This window comes from Aulostomus chinensis, chromosome 15 (genome assembly GCF_037954235.1).
Source record: "Aulostomus chinensis isolate RoL2024-O1b breed Wild chromosome 15, RoL_Achi_v1.0, whole genome shotgun sequence".
In the NCBI taxonomy this organism is placed as follows: domain Eukaryota; kingdom Metazoa; phylum Chordata; class Actinopteri; order Syngnathiformes; family Aulostomidae; genus Aulostomus; species Aulostomus chinensis.
The window spans coordinates 20034095-20051317 of NC_141334.1; the positions used below are offsets into that span (position 1 = coordinate 20034095).

The window sequence follows — 17223 nt, forward strand, 5'->3', positions numbered from 1 at the left end:
TGCCATTCGTGAGAAGTGATGGAGCTGCCCTTCCCCAACTGTCACTTCCCTGCAGCTCTCATCTAGCTGTGTCATATCGTTGTGTGTTGACCATCCATGACGCAACCTTACAGAGTTGTCCTCTTGCTTTGGTAGAGAAAGCATTAACAGTATGACATCCTCACTGTGCCTCTTTCTGTCTTTGTTGCATTGCTTCTTTCAGAAAGAGCAGCACAGGAGATGGACCAAGAGAAGGAGAGCTGGAGGACCTGCATGAAGATGAGCCCTCCTCCTGAGTCTTATAGACCCTCTGAAGTCCTCCTTGTGTCTTTTCTTGAACCACTGTGTGCTTGTCGCTTTGCCCACACATCCTTCACATTACACAACCAGTTCTACACACTGAGGAGACTCAAGGATGCTGATATGTGTTAACATTCTGGCTCGCTTTTGTTCGCACTTCCTGCTGGCCACAGAGTAACTGATTCACTGATTTTCCTTCTTCGATGTGCTGTTTCTGAACACCGGGTTTGATCTACAATCTTATTTGTCTCAACTTGCTAACCCTGTATAATTGTGACTGGCATCAGTGGAGCCATAAGCTGATTTTATGGATCATTAACAAGTGAAAATTATTGTGGTGGGAAAGAGACAAAAGTATGAGCATTTTGTCGGTGGTTATTTCAAGCTTGGTCTTTTTCTTTCTACTCTTTTATATGTCGTTTGTCTGGTCTTTTCTATTCTCCTCCTGAGTTGGATTTGATGTGACAGTTACTGTGACAGGCGCAGAATGTTTTTCAGTGATGGGTGTGGGAAACTCTCTTGCGTAATAATCTTAGTCCCTGAATTTAATGAGTGCTTTTGCAGAAAAATGTACTTTTAAGTAGTGACTTTGCCTCACTGCAATTCCTACTACAAATACTCATAAAGTTTTATTAGGATTATTTCTTGTTTGCCATTGAAGATTTTTTGGCCAAGTTGAGAAAAAAACCTAAATCAGTGGGTTATTTTTGTTTCCAGCTCCATACTGCTACACACTCACATAAACCTTTAAATAATTTAGATCTTATTCTTGATCCCCTGCACTGAGCTGGTGCATCAGCCCTTGAATGAAAACATACTGGCAGGCAGAGAACTGCGGTGAGAAGGAGCGTTTGAATGGCAATAACAAAACCTACCATCCTCTCAAATGTGGTCCCTGGCATGGCTGTATCACCTCTGCTCACCCCAGCCTCAGTGTCCTCCAGTCAAAGGTAAAGTGCGGAGAACAAACAGGAACGGATTTTTGTTCAAAGAAGCAGGAACTTCACGCATCAAAACTATCGACTTTGGATCATTAACCTTGTCATCAAGTGGGAACTCCACAATGTAAAGCTTTCCATCTCTTCTTATTTTCTTGTTCTGTTTGTATAAGACCCATTCTTGTCTTTAATTGAATTATGTCGGTATATGCAGCTTGAATTTAAGGTTCAATCATTAATGTTCTTTTTGTGGATGTGAGGATGACATAATTGAGACAGATTCATGACAGGTTAACACTCAGTGAATCGTTTGAACCAAATAATATGAAATGGTTACGTTATTCTATGTTATTCCTGTGTTGCTGGCTTTACATTTGTGTGTTTGTGAGGACATTATTGTTGTCATCACTGGTGCGATACTGAGCACTCAGGCTGTTCATCCTATGATCTGTGTTTGCTATTCATCTGTGTTGAAACTAAAAAAAACTACCTTGCACTTTACATTACTTTATGTACAACACAACTGCTACATGTGGGCCATGCAACATTGCACAAAACCACCTGTAAAAGATCATATTTACTGTCTTTTTGCTTGGTGACTCCCAGGTATCGATCTTCTTTGTCACTTGTTTGTTAGCTAGTTGAGTTTTTTTGTTTTTTTTACAAAGAAACTCCAATGTGTTTCCATTTGAACTTGTTCTATTTACTGCTGCAGTGGTGAGGTTGTTTGAGACCAGTAGATTTGTAGAGGTTGTATAATTGAGGCAAGGCAGGTTTGGGTTCTGTAAATCTGTTCATCACCAGGAGGGGGAGGAGCAGCTCGCTGTCATTCAGGATCTTCACCAGGGAGATGAAACCTTGTATAACAGTCTCTTCAATGCTTATTCTCATTTAATTGTCTTTCTTTTAAGGATGAGCTCTTTCTGTCCTCGTTCCTCAGTACATTAACACATTTTATTGAATTATTCTGATTGTCCCCTGAACAAAAGGTGCCACCACATTTAGATGCACAGATTGTATGAACTCTGACTTCGCCGTCTTTTTTTAAGGGGACTGTCTAAAGGTGGCACTACTGCATAGACAGGTCAGTAGGGTCAGGTACCAAACTTAAGTTGCTCATTGGGCATGTGAGAGGAAACTGAGCTTCTTCTTCTTTTTTTTCCTTTTTTTTTTGCTGGGTAGGTTGACAGGTTTATAATATTTTTACTATCTTGAATCAACACTCGTCTGAACCACTGGCAGCAACAGTCAAGATTTGTCACGTTAAAAAAAACAGCAACTTCTGCTTTGACGAAGTCAAGTACCAGAAAAAGTGTTGTGTGCAGGTACTGGTACCAGTATTGCCTCAAATGTGAATGGTTCCCAATTCTAGAGGTCACATTTGACTCTTCTCAGTCCAGCCGGGTAGAAAGACCTTAAGGACTGTCCACACAAAAGATGATAACTGCAACAATAATACATTTAGGGTTTTAATTATTGTTCTAGCTCAAGTGAATGGGATGGTGGAGCCCATACTGTCAGTACAGTTGTGTGGAACCTACCATCCTCCATCCCAGGAACAACCATATGTGGATACTTGGAGTTATTGTTCTTGGTGCAGATGGCCTGTAACACGTGCACGCTACATGGTGGTCGTGATTGGTTGTAGAACTTTTGATGCACACAACCCATGTGAAATCTTCTAACTTTAATTCTTCTGTTTGTGAAGCCTTGGCAGGGAGGTCCTCATTCTTAGTGTCCTCAAGCTTAGCGCTGCTGTTCCAGGAACAAGACTAAGACTGTGGAAGAGTGTATATAATATCCAGTCAAAGAGGTCTATCTTGCATCTTTGTATTAACTGTACGTGACTGTCCTGATATGTGTGCTGCAGGTGCCTGCTGTCTCTGTGTTGTCTTGTGCTTTTCTATGAATGGCCTTTGTCACATACATAAACAGAAGCATGGCACACCCGTATGGAATGAAATTGTTATGATGTAAATATGTAACAATATAAATATAAAAAGCTATTTTTTGCATGCTTTTTGTACACCTGGACATCACAGATAATAAAAAAGACAACCTGACTCATGTTGCCTTTTCGCTGTTTGACAGACAAAACACATGAATAATTTTATACATCTTTTATTGTATTGCATCTCATATCATAGGGTTCACATGAGGGATGATTCACTCTGACAGCAGCACATCCAATTATGATAGATGTATTTCTTGCATTGGTAGTGATAGCAACAGGCAGTGGACTATACTGAGGTGCCTTTACGAAGATGAGAGGTGGATTTTTAACCCAAGTAAAGGCGCATACCCTCAGCAGATCTATTTATGGTTCACTCAAGGTGGTTTTCTGAGTGGAAGTGAGTGAGAATATTGTCAGTTATGAATTCTGTCGAAGATCGAAAAGAGATCAAAGTGACGAAACAGAAGGTTGTGTGTTCCAGTCCCCAGAGTTAATAGATCGTGTGTTGTCTTGCAGGGTCTATTTGAAGGCTGCTGTACACTTCCAAACAACGTGGTCACTTCTGCACAGGAATAGCAGTACAAACAGGCAGAGGTCATTGAAGTTGACAGATACAGGGAGAATTATAATGGGTTATTGTAAGAATCAGACAGATAACTCACTTTAGAAACATTTGTTTCTGTGCTGCCTGCCTCGGAGTCAGGGTCCTGCTACATACAAGTGAAAAGCAGGAGTTTAGATGTCTTTTGTTGTTCAAATGGACTCTCCTCATCATCACATGACAGATGCTGAATCTACTCTACTTCTGGACTTCTTTCACTCACATTTGACCGGTCTTGGCCTTGTCTTGCTTTTGCGTCAAGGGTGTAATAGATGCTTGAGTCTAAACCAAGCGACTCGCTGTCAGGCTGCAAATACAAAATGTTCTACCTATTTCAGTTAAAGGCAGGAAGCTGTCTGTATGGGATGTGGGGATGGTTTAGCTTTAATTTGGAATGGCTATTACTAGACATGTAGCCAAAAATAGTTGGGAAGTGGGAAACATGGCTGACATATGTATCACACGCACACACACACACACACATTCAAAGTTGTTGATGTCTGCATGGACTGTTAGATGTTTCGCTGCTGCCATCTTGTGTTCAAACTGATTGTACACATTATCTGTGGCGGAATCCAGTTGATAAGACACATCTTACCTGAATGTGTGACTCTGTATATTTGAATTTCATATTCTTGTAAAATTCTCTTTTTGGTAGCAAATACAGCAGCACCAAGTCACAGACTACCGTTGCCTGAAACACACATAGAAATGTCTCTTAAATTAGTTTCTATGCAAAGTACACAATAGAGAAATCAGTCTCGTGCCAGAACATACCACTCCAAAAATGCCCACTCCAGACCCTATAGCAGTCAGTGTTGGGATGATGTCAAATTTTCTTGCCTGTTAAAGACAAAATGCCAGTGACCCAAATTTTCCTTGTCAAGACATTAAAGCGATACACCCAAATAAGCGTATTATGCCTTTCAAGTTCTCACAAATAGTTCTTTCCCTCCTGAATCATTTGCGTGTAACTGCAGAATTCAGACGGAGGCAGCCCCAAATATTTAGCTTGAAGCTAATGGTGTGTTATGCCATGGAAATGTTATATTTGTTTGTCTTTAGGTTGAATCGAAGTGTTGAGTTTCAGGGGGAGGGATTTAAAAAAGACATGTATGACACTGGATGATGCAAGTAGGAGTTTCTAAATGGGGATTTTTGGGCAGTTTTGCTGTAGTTGTGGGATTTGAGTTGCCATTAGCTTTGAGCTAAATATACGCGGTTAGCTCCTTCTGCATTCCAGAGTCACAAAGAGGCCTATACACCTGTGAGTACTTGACAGGCAAAATACTCTTTCTAGGCAGAGTATCACTGTAATACCTCTAATTAAACTTACCAGCGACTGCACAATGATATCTATCCTGATGCCAAACACTTTGAGAAGGGTTCTTTTCTGTATCTTGTCCTCCAAATAATGCTTAGCGAACCTGAGATTAAACATGGACAGTATGTTACAATGTGTTTGTCAAAGTATTATATCATATTTCCTGCATATTCTCTTTCATCCATTTGAATTTGGAACTTGAAGATGACATTTCTGCAGGAAGCAAGGCCCCTAAGTCATTTCTACTAACTGAAGCAGGGCAATATCAAGTTCATTTCAGACCAGCCAAAGACAGTATGATGCTAAGTACTGGACAGAAATTTCAAAAGAACAGTTACAGTATTTAGTAGTGACATTCGTTAGCCAATGAATGCAGATCAACATGGCAAAAAGACAGACGTTGAGGAGACAGTGCATGTGAAACAGTTTCAAACCTCCAGGAGCATTTTACTTATTGCACCCAGCAAGGTTATTAGCTTAGAAAGAAGTCCAAAATCTAGTACTGGAAAAAGAACCAAGAGAACAAAATTAACCAGCCAGAGCTTAAAAAAATGACTTTAATATGTGACATTGTTGCTATAAGATATATAAGATATAATAAGTTCATTAGAGGGCTCTGCTGGTTGCAACTGTTAAATTCTGACGGAGGAAAGCTAATTGCTTCCAGGTTACATACAGCTTTTAAAGATAAATTCAGACACTTCTGATCCTTTATCAAATTGTTAAAAAATAATGTTGAATCATTTTAATTGTGAAAAGTAAAAGGGGCGGCATGGCTTTGGGGTAGAGTGGCCATCTAGCAACCAAAGGGTCGCCGGTTCAATCCTCACTTTCCCCGCTAACCATGTCAAAATATCCTTGAGCAGGTACTGAGCCCCTAATTGCTCCTGATGGCCCTGCGACAGACTGGTGACCCGTCCAGGGTGAACCTCGCCTCTCACCCAATGTCATCTGGGATAGGCTCCAGCCCCCCAGAGAGTGGATGGGTGAAAAGTACACATTACAGAAAATTTTTATTCCCAGTTGTGAAAAGCCTAACAACTATTTTCTAACTTTTACATTGTAACAGCCCAACCACGCACACAAACACACACACACACACACACACACACACACACACACACACACACACACACACACACATACACACACACACTGTCGTACTGTGGTTATGACTCTCTTAAAAATTTATATTTAAAGTGAAACTTTGTTTGGTGAACTGACTGTGTTTCTGCATTAGTTACATAAAGTTATTGTCATCCGGGATTTGTACCTGAAGTTGTAGCCATAAGACGCTTTGGCCTCGTCTTTCACTGCAGGGTTTCCATACAGGCCATGGAAGTTGTACTTTGGTTTACAGTGTTTTACATCCACATCAAAGTTACATGTCCAGTCAACCACAATACCAATAGCCCCTCCCTGTCAGGACATAAAACACAATGCAGGTAGGAGAACAGAAAGAATACACACACAGATGTGATTACACACAACGAAGCAGTCCAATCCTGTTCATGTTGATTGAATAAACATGACGAAACCTCACCTCTCTTGCTATTTCTTCAAAATTGAAGCCAGAGAATTTGACGATGTCCCCCAGTTTGAATATGGGACAAAGCGGAGCCTCCTCGGGATCATGAAGGCATTTTCTGATGTATCCAGAATCAACACCCTCCACCAGGTTACTCCTGCAAACAAAGCTGACTGTTATTGAGGGTAAAGTTACTGTGTCAGCTGGATAAAATGACGTGTGACACTATAACAGCTGAACTTATCTTGGTATTTCTTATTTTGGTTCAACTATTGAGTAGAAATATTATGCACTGTAAATCCTCTGTCATTCCTTTGGTCTGAGTTTCTCTCCTCTCCTTGTAACATTTACCATCATTATGAATACAGCTGATCTTTAGCGACTTATCGTTGCCTTCTTGAAATAATCGCCGAAGTCATTTTTGTCAAGTTTTTCAGAAAACACAAAAAAACTGGAGATAAAGCATCATAAGGAGTTGTTTTAGTGGGAAAAATTGTCCAAAAAAATGACTTTGGCAATTATTTTAAGCGGGTGATGATATGTAAAATCAGATTGCTCGTAGATTTTGTCTCAGTAGCAACTGTTAATAATTGGAAATCAACATGAATGTAGTCGGTCACCTTGTGACTCCAAATAAAGGGAAGGTGACAGAGTTTTTGATGAAGAGCGTGTAGTTCTCTGCAGACATCAACAGGGGAGGGCTGGAGGCACGCAAGAGAGAGCTGCATAAATTCTCACTGGTGATAATTGTTTTTGTCTTTTTAAGATAAATAACACATAATGGTCACATGCATGAAAATAATTCAGAGTGCACACATACTTTGGTATGTTGTGGTCATTCTCAACAGGGCACCAAGCCAAAACTTCACAGGATCTGCTATCATTCAAACACACTCCAGTCATTTTTCCTTGAAGTAGAAGTACATTAGAGTTCATCATTAGATACAAGTGGAGAAAAAAAAATCAAGAAAAACGTTCTAAGAGCAGGAAAGAGTTGAGGTAGGCTTTAACGTTTCATCTAAACATTTCCTGCCTCCTCTTATCTTTGATTAGCATCAGCAGTAACCGCACTGGAAACGAGGCCAAGCAAATGCTGATCTCCCCGTTTTTCTTTACATCAGCCAGATGCTAACATTGGCGATTAGCTGTGCTGGTGCCACTTTTTCTCATCCTATGAATCCGCAGGCAGTTCTCTAGCAGACTTTTGGTCACTTCAGTAGAGCCACTGGGGTAAACACTATGTTGACTTTTCTAGCACATCAAAAGAGCTCTGCATCCCACGACACACTGGCACCTCCTGATGAATTTGACTGGACTGAAAGCGACGGATCTAAAGCTTCATCTAACTCTGCTCTTATTTAAATGGATGTGGGATCTAGAGAACTTGAAAGGCTTCATATTGAAGCCTGCAGATGGCGGACAATAGGTTTATGTAACTGCTCTTTGAACTCGCTGATGATACCGTATGTTTGGAGCTAGTAAAACAGCTCTTGTCTCCATGGCTATTTGTTTTCAGTGTCCATGTGTGCTTAATGGCAGCTCATATGCGTTTGCGTGGCTTAAGGCAGAGTTTTACTTGCATGCTTCACTGCTTTTCAAGATCCAAAGGCACACAATGCTTGGTTGCAAAGACTTCGATTGTTGATTTTAATCTTTCTTTTCTCAGTGCTGAACAAGAGCAATGCATGAATCAAATGTTTACCAATGATGAGTCACATTAGTTTTCATTCGTGTGAGTCCATCTAAAGTTCTCCAATGCCACAGCCCATTTTGCAAACAAACTGTTCTATATCCTTAACATCATCAGTGTCATAAAGTCTGAGACGGCTTAAAGAAGTTTGAGAAGGTCTTACGTCTCCAGCGAAACCAAACAAGATAAGAAAAGCCAAAGATGTGCTGTTTGTCCGCAGACAGACGGTACTCAGTGAGGACTGCTGTGGTCACACACTGTCAGCCGTCAGGATTTACCATGTCCCGTACGTTTGAAACTCCCTCCTTCACAGTCGGCATCTGAGCTACAGTTGTGCTTGCTGTGGAGCTGGTGGACACAAGGGGCTTGGGTCAGTGTGTGTACAAAACCAAGTGCTGAAAACATTTGTTGTGATGTTTTGCTGCTCTTAATGTGTTTCGACAACTGTGATACAAGCAGAGCAAAATGATAGCAAACTTGTTTGGTGTTTGGATCCCAGACAATTACCAATTACAGAAGCAGTCTTGGAATGAGGCCCAGTTTCTGTTTGACTATTTATGGAAGTGTTTACAGCTGAGTTTGAAGGGGTAAACACAGAGAAAGTGAGGGAGAGTTTTCACCTACCTCTGGACACTTCCCCATACGCTGACCCTCAGTTATAATGTAGTTGGTCATCACCACAAAAGATGAGTCTCCCTGTTGAGGATTCAGAGAAGAAATGTGTTAAAATGGTTTAGTCTCACTAGCTTACACAATAAAGGATGATAAAGTGTTCTACTGGAAGCTTATCAAGCAGTTATGAGTTATAGTCCACTTTTGATTTTTTTCTGCCTGCACATATATTTGTAATCATCATGTAATAATGCAGTAATAACATTAACATTCTAGTTCTGTTCAAGGTTTTTCAGGCTTGTAGGGTAATGTTGAGTCTAGACTTGCCCTTCATTGATAGTACCCTGAGTAATGTCTGTAGGAGTAAAGTTGCCTCAACATGACGGTTTGGGCATGGTAAAGGCCATATTCAGAACATGAAGCACTGCTCGGACGAAACTCAGAAAACACGAGCACAGAGCGGTGCTCGAATTTAAAGGCATAATACTGAGGTTTCTTTCAGATTGAGAGCTGCTGGTTGATATCTGTGGAAGTGCTGAATAAAGCAAATCAAGGATCTGATTTGAATACAATACTCTGTAAATGTACATCTACTGTGTGTGTAGGTATGTGATCCTGGCTAAATATGGTCCTAGAGACATACTGCACCTAGCCTACCCACAAACACCCACAAGCACTTTGGAAGTGTTTCTCAAATATTTGTGTGTAGAAGATGCAATAACTGACTGCAACAACTTTTACGATTCTTAGGAAGTTGCCTCCCCATGTTGTTTCTGGTGGAAGTTATTTCTTAAACTTTACAAGTGTAGAGTTGTCGAAATGGAGTTGAAATTTAGGCAAACTTTGGAGAATGTTGCGCAGCTCATGGGTTTTTAATTTCTCATGTTGTAACGATGGGGGTGGCACGGACCAGAGGCAGAGTGGCCGTTTAGCAACCGAAGGGTCGCTGGTTCAATCCTCACTTCCCTCTGTGACCATGTTGAAGTGTCCTTGAGCAAGATACTGAACCCCTAATTGCTCCTGATGGCCCTGCGATGGACTGGTGACCCATCCAGGGTGAACTCCGTTCATATAAAATAGAAACTGTCCATTTGCCTCTGGATGTTCCTATAATATCAACCTGCAGCATCCCTTACATCAAATTACAACACAGAGAACAAAAGGAGGAGTTGCATTCTACTTCAGTCACTCAGTCCAACACAACTGAACTGTTTTTCACTCACATCTTGGTATTGTGAAATTAAGTGTATTTATTTTATCCAGTCATGTGATTGTCCTTAAAGTAGTCTTTTCATTGCGTCGTAGGGGTCGATGGTACCAAACTATGTGGCAAACCTGCTGTGAATTAAAAAGGCCCACAACCACACCTAACAGTAAACATGACAGTCATTGTGTCATCTTTGTTTACTTTCCACAGATAACCGGGCCTACCTGTAAAGAATTATATTAGACAAGAGTCAGTCTTGGAGAGGTTGTTTGCTCGAGTCTTAAAAGAGACGGATTCTTTTTGGGTAAGCAAATGCTCCTTGATGTTGGCAAATACAAAATACTGTCAGGCTCAGTTTATTAAAGTTATTAAATGTCTGTGTATATTTTTGTTGATTGGATCTGGAATTAAATGAATTTGACACAGATGCTGTTAAAGTGCGGGATAAATCTCAATCTCTCTTTTGGAGACAAAACGTTTTGATGATCTTGTCCAGCTCAGCCTGATCTTTATTTACCCCGACACTTTGATTTCATGGACTGAGGATGTTGGCTTGATGATATCTCACTCAGACCCAGATTTACATCACCCTAATGGTCACATTCATGCCCAGTTAGGAAACATCTGACAACATCCAACCAACCAGTCACAAACCTGCGGCGGGAAGACGTAATCAGCTACATCCCACACTCTCTCCTCTCCATTCACATTGGTGTAACCCACTCCTTTCATTTTGGTGAAAACAGAACTGACGGCCGTGTCTGTGGTCTGGTAGCCCTTCTCGTAGATGAACACCCACCTGTACGGGACACAGGAAGTGCTCAGTCAGCAGGTGAGCAGCAACAGCAGTTGAAATAATATTCAAGAAGAGGAACTTGTGATCATAGTATCATTTTGTATGTTTGCTTGTCAAGTTTGGCCTTCCAGGAGAGAGTTTAGACACCCTTTGAAGAAGCGGCCCAGAGTGAAATGATGGCGTGTAAATCATGTAAGAGTTGGTGGAGGAAATGGAGGCACCTGTAAGTGGTGGTGTTGCTGATGATGTTCATAAATGTTCTCTGCTAGTTAAGCACAAAGACTTCTTGTGTCATTTCATGTCAAAATGGAAGTTGAAGGATTAAACTTGTCTGATATCTTCTGTTGGTTTCAGAAATTTTATGCGACGTGCCAAGCCAATGCCAAGACCATAGACAGTTTGGAAACTGATGTTTTTGGGGGGTTTTTTTGTTTTTGTTTTTTTGACTGGGGTCGCTGTTTAAGGGCATTATTTACTTGAAGCGAAATATACGTGGCTGGCTCTCTCTGCATTCTGGAGTCACAAAGAACAGACGCAGTGGTGACAAAACATCTTGGTGAGCTCAAGACACCGATTTGTGAGTACTAGAGAGGCAAAGTGTAGTGGGGGTATTACTTTAATATTTCAGATTTGTGTTGAAAAATATGTATTTAGGTGTGCTGGGCTGTATGGGTGACAGCAGTTGTGCACACGCAGCAGGTCCAGTACGTACACACTTACGTGCAAAACTATTCAAGATAGGGTGTGAAAAGCAATTCGAAATCCTTCGTTGAAAAGTATGACAGTTATTTTCCGTTGGACAATGAAGGCATAACTGACGAAAAGAAACATATTTTATAACTGAACAGAAATAAGGTGGCGTTTATAAAATGAGCCGCCTCCTCTATCAGTTAGCTGGATCAAATTATACGAGTCTGAGCTTCATTCAGCGGGGAAGTGCGGAGAAAATAGAGCACATAAAAGGAGTAAAGAGTCCCATGAGCGTGAAATAATGGAGAGATCTTCCAAAACAGCCGTCTAAGTGAGATCTGTATCTGCGGTGACAGAAGGAGAACAGAGAGGAGAGGGGAGGCTCCTTGATGTGCTGAAGGCTTTTTCTTCCCCTGTGCTGCGGTGCTGAGATTAGTCTTCATTTGGTTGAGATGAATTAAAAAATCGTCAACTGTCAAATAATCAGAAAAATACAGACAGCAGATTAACATTTTTGTGAACCTAAAAGTCAGAAATTAATTAGAAGTCATGAAACATTTCCCCAAGCAACATTGTCTATTTAAATAGCCTTTTTTTTTAAAACGTTGTTTACAGATGTATTTTTAGGTGAAATTCTGAAACATATTCAAAGCTATTCAACGAGGATTTCTGAAAAAAAAATTATGCAAATCTCAACTGTAGCTGGCTAAGGATACATCCCCTTTTCATATATTATCATATTTATTCAGTCATTAAAAAGTGTAGAAAAGCATTGAATAAAATGTTTATTCTTACAAGAAAAATAGCATTAAAATTTGCAGCATGAAATAAAATCGGAAATATCTGACTGTCAGACTGCTGCATGGTTGATTCCTGAAGAGCAGAAAATAGATGGTTTCATGGTCACACCTCTGGTGTCCATCACCACTCAGTTTGATGTGTTCTGAGGGCAGGAGAGGCAGGTGGAGGGAGGTGTCTGTCACCACAGGAAGCTTTGATGCCCCCAAAAAAAGGACACAGCGAGTATTCCCTTTTTTCTGATGTTCATCCACAAATATATTCCACTTGTACCATGCAAAGATACGAATCACAGAAAGTGTAAAACAAATTGTCCTTTGCTTTTTTTTTTCAAATTTAGTTTAGATAACCTTGCTCTTAGCGTGATGAGGTGTTCTTAAGTTGTCATTCTCTGTCACATTTTCCGGTCGCCATCAAAATCACCAGCAGAAGGTAACATTTCGCTGCCCCATGTGGCAGCGAACCGGGCAGCAGTTGATTGTTATCTATGTTAGCATATGCCTCAGCCTGTTTATCACGCATATCTCCTCCAGTGCTGCTGCTCAGAGGTATGCGCACACACACACACACACACACACACACACACACACACACACACACACACACACACACACACACACACACACACAAACATCCCGTGTGGGCTCAAACTAACTGAAACAGAAACCTGGATGATGTAGTGCTACGAAGAAGAAAAAAAAACAAGCTCTCCCTCTCCAAGAGTGAATTTCCAGTGAATGGATCCTGCATGTCAAAGCAAGTGGGTGGAGGTAACGAGTGTGTAACCAGCTGTGTGTTTGTCTCAACTTGAAGAAGTGTACACTAAGTGCAACCTATCCTCCGAACCTCTGCGAGGCTTTTGGTTTTTTTAGTTAATTGTAGCACACTTGACAAATACAACAATGTGTTTTCCCAACTGAAGCATCTAATTTTTTTCAACGCATTTGATGTGTAAATCTTGTTCTTCATTATCACAGCCTGCAGCAGCACCAGAATGGAGGAAGTTGTTGGAATTTGCAGGGAGAGGTCACTTAGCATCACAATGTGTCATCACAAGCAAGCCCAAACTTGCAAGACCATACAAATGTTCCAAAACTCAAGTCTGCTTGATTCATTCTGGAAAGCAAATAAATAAATAAATAAATAAATAAATAAATAAAGGTTTAGTCTTACCCGATAATGTAAGCCAGGACTGCCAGCTGGATCAGACGGCACACCACCCCCACCCTCCTGTTCCTCACCAGAACCTGGCGTGGAGTCTCATACTCAAAAAAGAAGTCAGAGAGGGCATTGGTGATTTGGCTCTTCATCTTCTGACCCACACAGAGGAGGGTCTCTTCACCCAACTTGCATAGAAACACCCAGACCCAACTTCTCCTGGCGCCCTCTTCCTCGCTTCCTCACTAGAGGCAAACGTCCTCTGCCTTGTCTCAGAAGGGATGTCTTATGCGTTTCAAGAAAAGTCCTGTGTGTGTGTGTATGTGTGTGTCTTTGTCTGTATGAAGGACTTCCTCTCCCTCTCTCTCTCTCTCTCTCTCTCTCTCTCTCTCTCTCTCCCCCCCCCCCCCCGTGGCTCCTTACTCTGTAACATTAGAGGATCTTCTCATTCATATCAGTGCTGCATTTCATCCATTCTATCTCCATCTGGGTTTGATTTTTTTTTGCACATTTTTAAACAATGAGGGTTTGGGGTTGTTTTTTGTTGTTTGTTTGTTTGTTTGTTTGTTTGTTTTTTAGAATTCAGCACCTGTAGGTTCCAATGGCTCAACAGCTGCCACACAAACACTGGACCTCCTCCCCCTCTCTTTGCACAATCGAACCTTATCATTTCCACACCACTCTTCCTGCATACATAGACAGAGACAGATACCACATCGTCAATGCTCACACTCAAAACACAGTTCAGCTTGTTTGCCTACTCTCGTCACCATTTGAAGACATTAAGCCTTCTTATGTTTTATCTTTATTTTGTGTGGGGGCACACAAGAAGACAGTTTCTCACCTGGTTCAGTGATTACCTCTCTCTCTTTCTCTATCTTTCTCACTCTCTCTCTCTCTCTTTTCTCTATATCTCTTCCGGTGAGCTGCTTTGCATTTCTTATTTTCATTGTTGGAGCAAAGGAAGTGGCAAACACACAAATGGGGTGAAGTGAGCCGTTCCATTTGTAATTGAAATTGTTTGAAATATCACAAATGTTACATAAAAGGTTTCCCATCACAGGGATGTTGTTGTCACTTGTGAGCAGGGCCTTCTAATCTCCAGAGATTAGGCAATGGAACATCTTACTTTGGAATCATATCTAAAATCCAGATCTAAATCTGGTTAAAGCCAAAGATGTATGAATTTCAACTGGCCTTTGCCATGAAATGGCAACGACAATCTGGTAGGATTGCAAGGATTTGGTGGGATTTGGTAGGACTTTGCTGGGATTGCAGGAACAGGCTGTAGGACAATCTGAATTATAACCTGAAATGCCAATAGACACAATGTGATGTGTGCCAACTCACACACACACACACACACACACACACACACACACACACACACACACACACACACACACACACACACACACACACACACACACACACACACTGCTATTTTTTAAAGAGACAGAGATAAAAGCCTGTTGAGAAATTAGGGTGTGTGACTGTAATATATACAAAGCAGGGCTTTGAACTAATTCCTAACTAAAGCATTCATATTGTAATTACGTATGGTGGCAAAACAAATGTGGGCAGCAGCACCAATCCACAGCAAAAAAAAAAGGTTTTAAAAAAGTAATAAAAAGACAGGGGCAGCACAGTGGTGCGGTGGTCAGCGCTGTTGCCTCACAGCAAGAACGTTCCAGATTTGAGCCCCAGCTTAAGCACAGGATCTTTCTGTGTGGACTCTGCATGTTCTCCCTGTGCCTGCGTGGGTTCTCTCTGGTACTCCAGCTTCCTCCCACAGTCCAAAGACATCAAGAGGAGACGAGGCTGATTGATACTCTAAATTGACCGTAGGTGTGACTGTGAGTGTGAATGGTTGTTTGTCTCTATGTGTTGGCCCTGTGATGGACTGGTGACCTGTCCTGAATGAACCCCACATCTCGCCCGTAGCCGCTGGGATAGGCTCCACCCCCCCACCCACGATCCTTAAAAGGATCACATACATAGCACACATATGGATACTTACACACAGACATCATCACACATTCATACGCACACATCTACACAAACACGGTGATAATGGTGATGCAGCTTTTAATATGCAGTGGAATCTCATTTGCTTAACAGGGAAAAGCAATAAATAGGAAACATAGGGAACATTGGGGTCAGTCTAACATTGGGAAAGGCCACTTCCACCAGGACTGTCCCATGTGTGTGTATCTACATTGATTTAAGAAAATGTGTACAGCCACGAATCACATGGAATCAGATTTTTGAAAGTGTGATCCAGACCACATTTGGAAGTGGTCTAAACTCTGATTCCGATCAGATTTCTTCAAATGTGTCTCAGTCTGGATTCTCAAATATGATTCAAGTTTTAAATCGTTCATAGCCTCTTTCCCCACAGATGTTGGATGGTTGTCGATGTCTGACACAACACCTCTGACCTCATTACGTGCAAATAACAATGTGAATAGCAGAAGGCTTGATTGAAGAAATACATCAGAATTGCCTCCAGTCTGAACAAGGCCAAAGATAAGGAAGAGGAAGTGCTGCCTCACCCCTCAAAGGGAAGTCAAGTCAGCAAATTCCTTAACTATAGGTGCCCCAAGTTTATTCAGGTTAGTCCAGCCATTTATTTGGGTTCATGTCATTTCTAATAAATTAGGGTTAGGATTCCGTACAGTTCTAGAAATGGTGAAGTTAGTAGTAAATGAAATAGAAACTTTGATACCTCCAGATCTCCTTTGGCTTTGATTTATTTATTCATTTGTTTTTTTATAAAGTGGCAAGTTTGATTGTGGTATGGTTCAATGAAGACAGCAAATAACAAATGCAGGAGTTGACACTGTTGCCTCACACCCCTTTGGAAAGTGAGTCATTGCGATATTAGACCATTGGTGAAGGTCATGGCCATTGGTAACATGTACAAAATCCTCACCAAATGGATAAAGAACTCACTGAAGCACACCTTTTTTAGTTTACAAAATCTAATTTAGTAGGTCTTTTCCTGTGTTAGATGTTGGACCCATTTAGTTCCAAGGTTTCTGAAAGCGTGTCCTCATGTTAAAACATCATTTCAACAGGGCAGTACCCGGCTCAGACTTTTGGCAGCTGTATGCTTCTAATCAGTTGGTTATTCCTTCTGTAACATAGACATGCTACATCTCGCAAACAGAAAATCCAGTTCCAATGATGATTTTGATTAAATCAATTCGATCCAATTTATAATAACATTTTTCTGAGCATTTTAAAGACATTTAAAAGAAAGACCTCTATAATGATCTATTGGAGATATAAAATTTTGGGCTACCATATGGATTTGCCCTATGTCTTTATGGGATAGGATAAGGTTAATTTAGGCGTGTGCAGATGACGGAGGTAACAATAATGCAAAGCTAAAGATAAAGCTAAAATGTAACAAAAGTGCAGGTTGTCTAAACAGTGCAGCATCAGACAGACTTCAAGGCTGTCACTGACTATTCAGAGAGAGGACTTGTAGTAAATAAGGACTGAATGATACTGAGGTTGCAGCAAGGGAAGTGCAGCTTTTATTCAAATAAATTGTGGGAACATCCCATAAAGACATCCATCCATCCATCCATCCATCCATCCATTTTCTTCTGCTTATTCCTGTTAAGGGTCACGGGGGGC

The 17223-nt window shown here is 41.0% G+C and overlaps 2 protein-coding genes across 9 annotated transcripts in view; one reads left to right on the forward strand and one right to left on the reverse strand.

Annotated features, from left to right (window-relative positions):
* Nucleotides 1-3972, forward strand: part of camkk1a (calcium/calmodulin-dependent protein kinase kinase 1, alpha a) — a 61519-nt gene extending 57547 nt beyond the window's left edge. For 2 of the 3 annotated variants that reach the window (XM_086179466.1, XM_086179467.1), the window contains exon 17: nt 203-3971. In XM_086179466.1, the coding sequence (XP_086035592.1) occupies nt 203-275 (73 nt within the window). In that variant the 3' untranslated portion in view covers nt 276-3971. Of the gene's footprint in view, nt 1-202 lie in introns of all 3 variants that reach the window. The other variant, XM_086179468.1, reaches the window with a different exon arrangement.
* p2rx1 (purinergic receptor P2X, ligand-gated ion channel, 1) lies at nt 3338-13923 on the reverse strand. Of its 6 annotated transcripts, none has more exons than XM_086179471.1 (14): nt 13591-13923; nt 10788-10932; nt 8939-9010; nt 8605-8662; nt 7445-7532; nt 7245-7325; nt 6640-6781; nt 6370-6515; nt 5109-5199; nt 4550-4615; nt 4371-4466; nt 3996-4079; nt 3834-3881; nt 3338-3733 (listed from the first exon to the last, which is right to left on the reverse strand). In XM_086179471.1, exons 1-14 carry the CDS (start codon nt 13725-13727, stop codon nt 3728-3730), a joined length of 1260 nt encoding a protein of 419 aa, XP_086035597.1. In that variant the 5' UTR covers nt 13728-13923; the 3' UTR covers nt 3338-3727. The 6 variants fall into 6 exon arrangements, with proteins under 6 accessions (XP_086035597.1, XP_086035596.1, XP_086035595.1 ...); XM_086179470.1 differs by having other exon boundaries at nt 3834-3878; nt 8593-8662; XM_086179469.1 differs by having other exon boundaries at nt 8593-8662.
* Nucleotides 13924-17223: the final 3300 nt, after the last annotated feature.

Bases quoted from the DNA above. Each gene is read 5' to 3' on its own strand.
- p2rx1 (XM_086179469.1), bottom strand. From the start codon at position 13,727: ATGAAGAGCCAAATCACCAATGCCCTCTCTGACTTCTTTTTTGAGTAT. The intron at 4,467-4,549 runs GTATGTTCTGGC...TGTGTGTTTCAG, and splicing joins GAGTGGGCATTTTTGGAGTG to GCAACGGTAGTCTGTGACTT. The intron at 4,080-4,370 runs GTAAGATGTGTC...TTGTATTTGCAG, and splicing joins ATACAGAGTCACACATTCAG to CCTGACAGCGAGTCGCTTGG.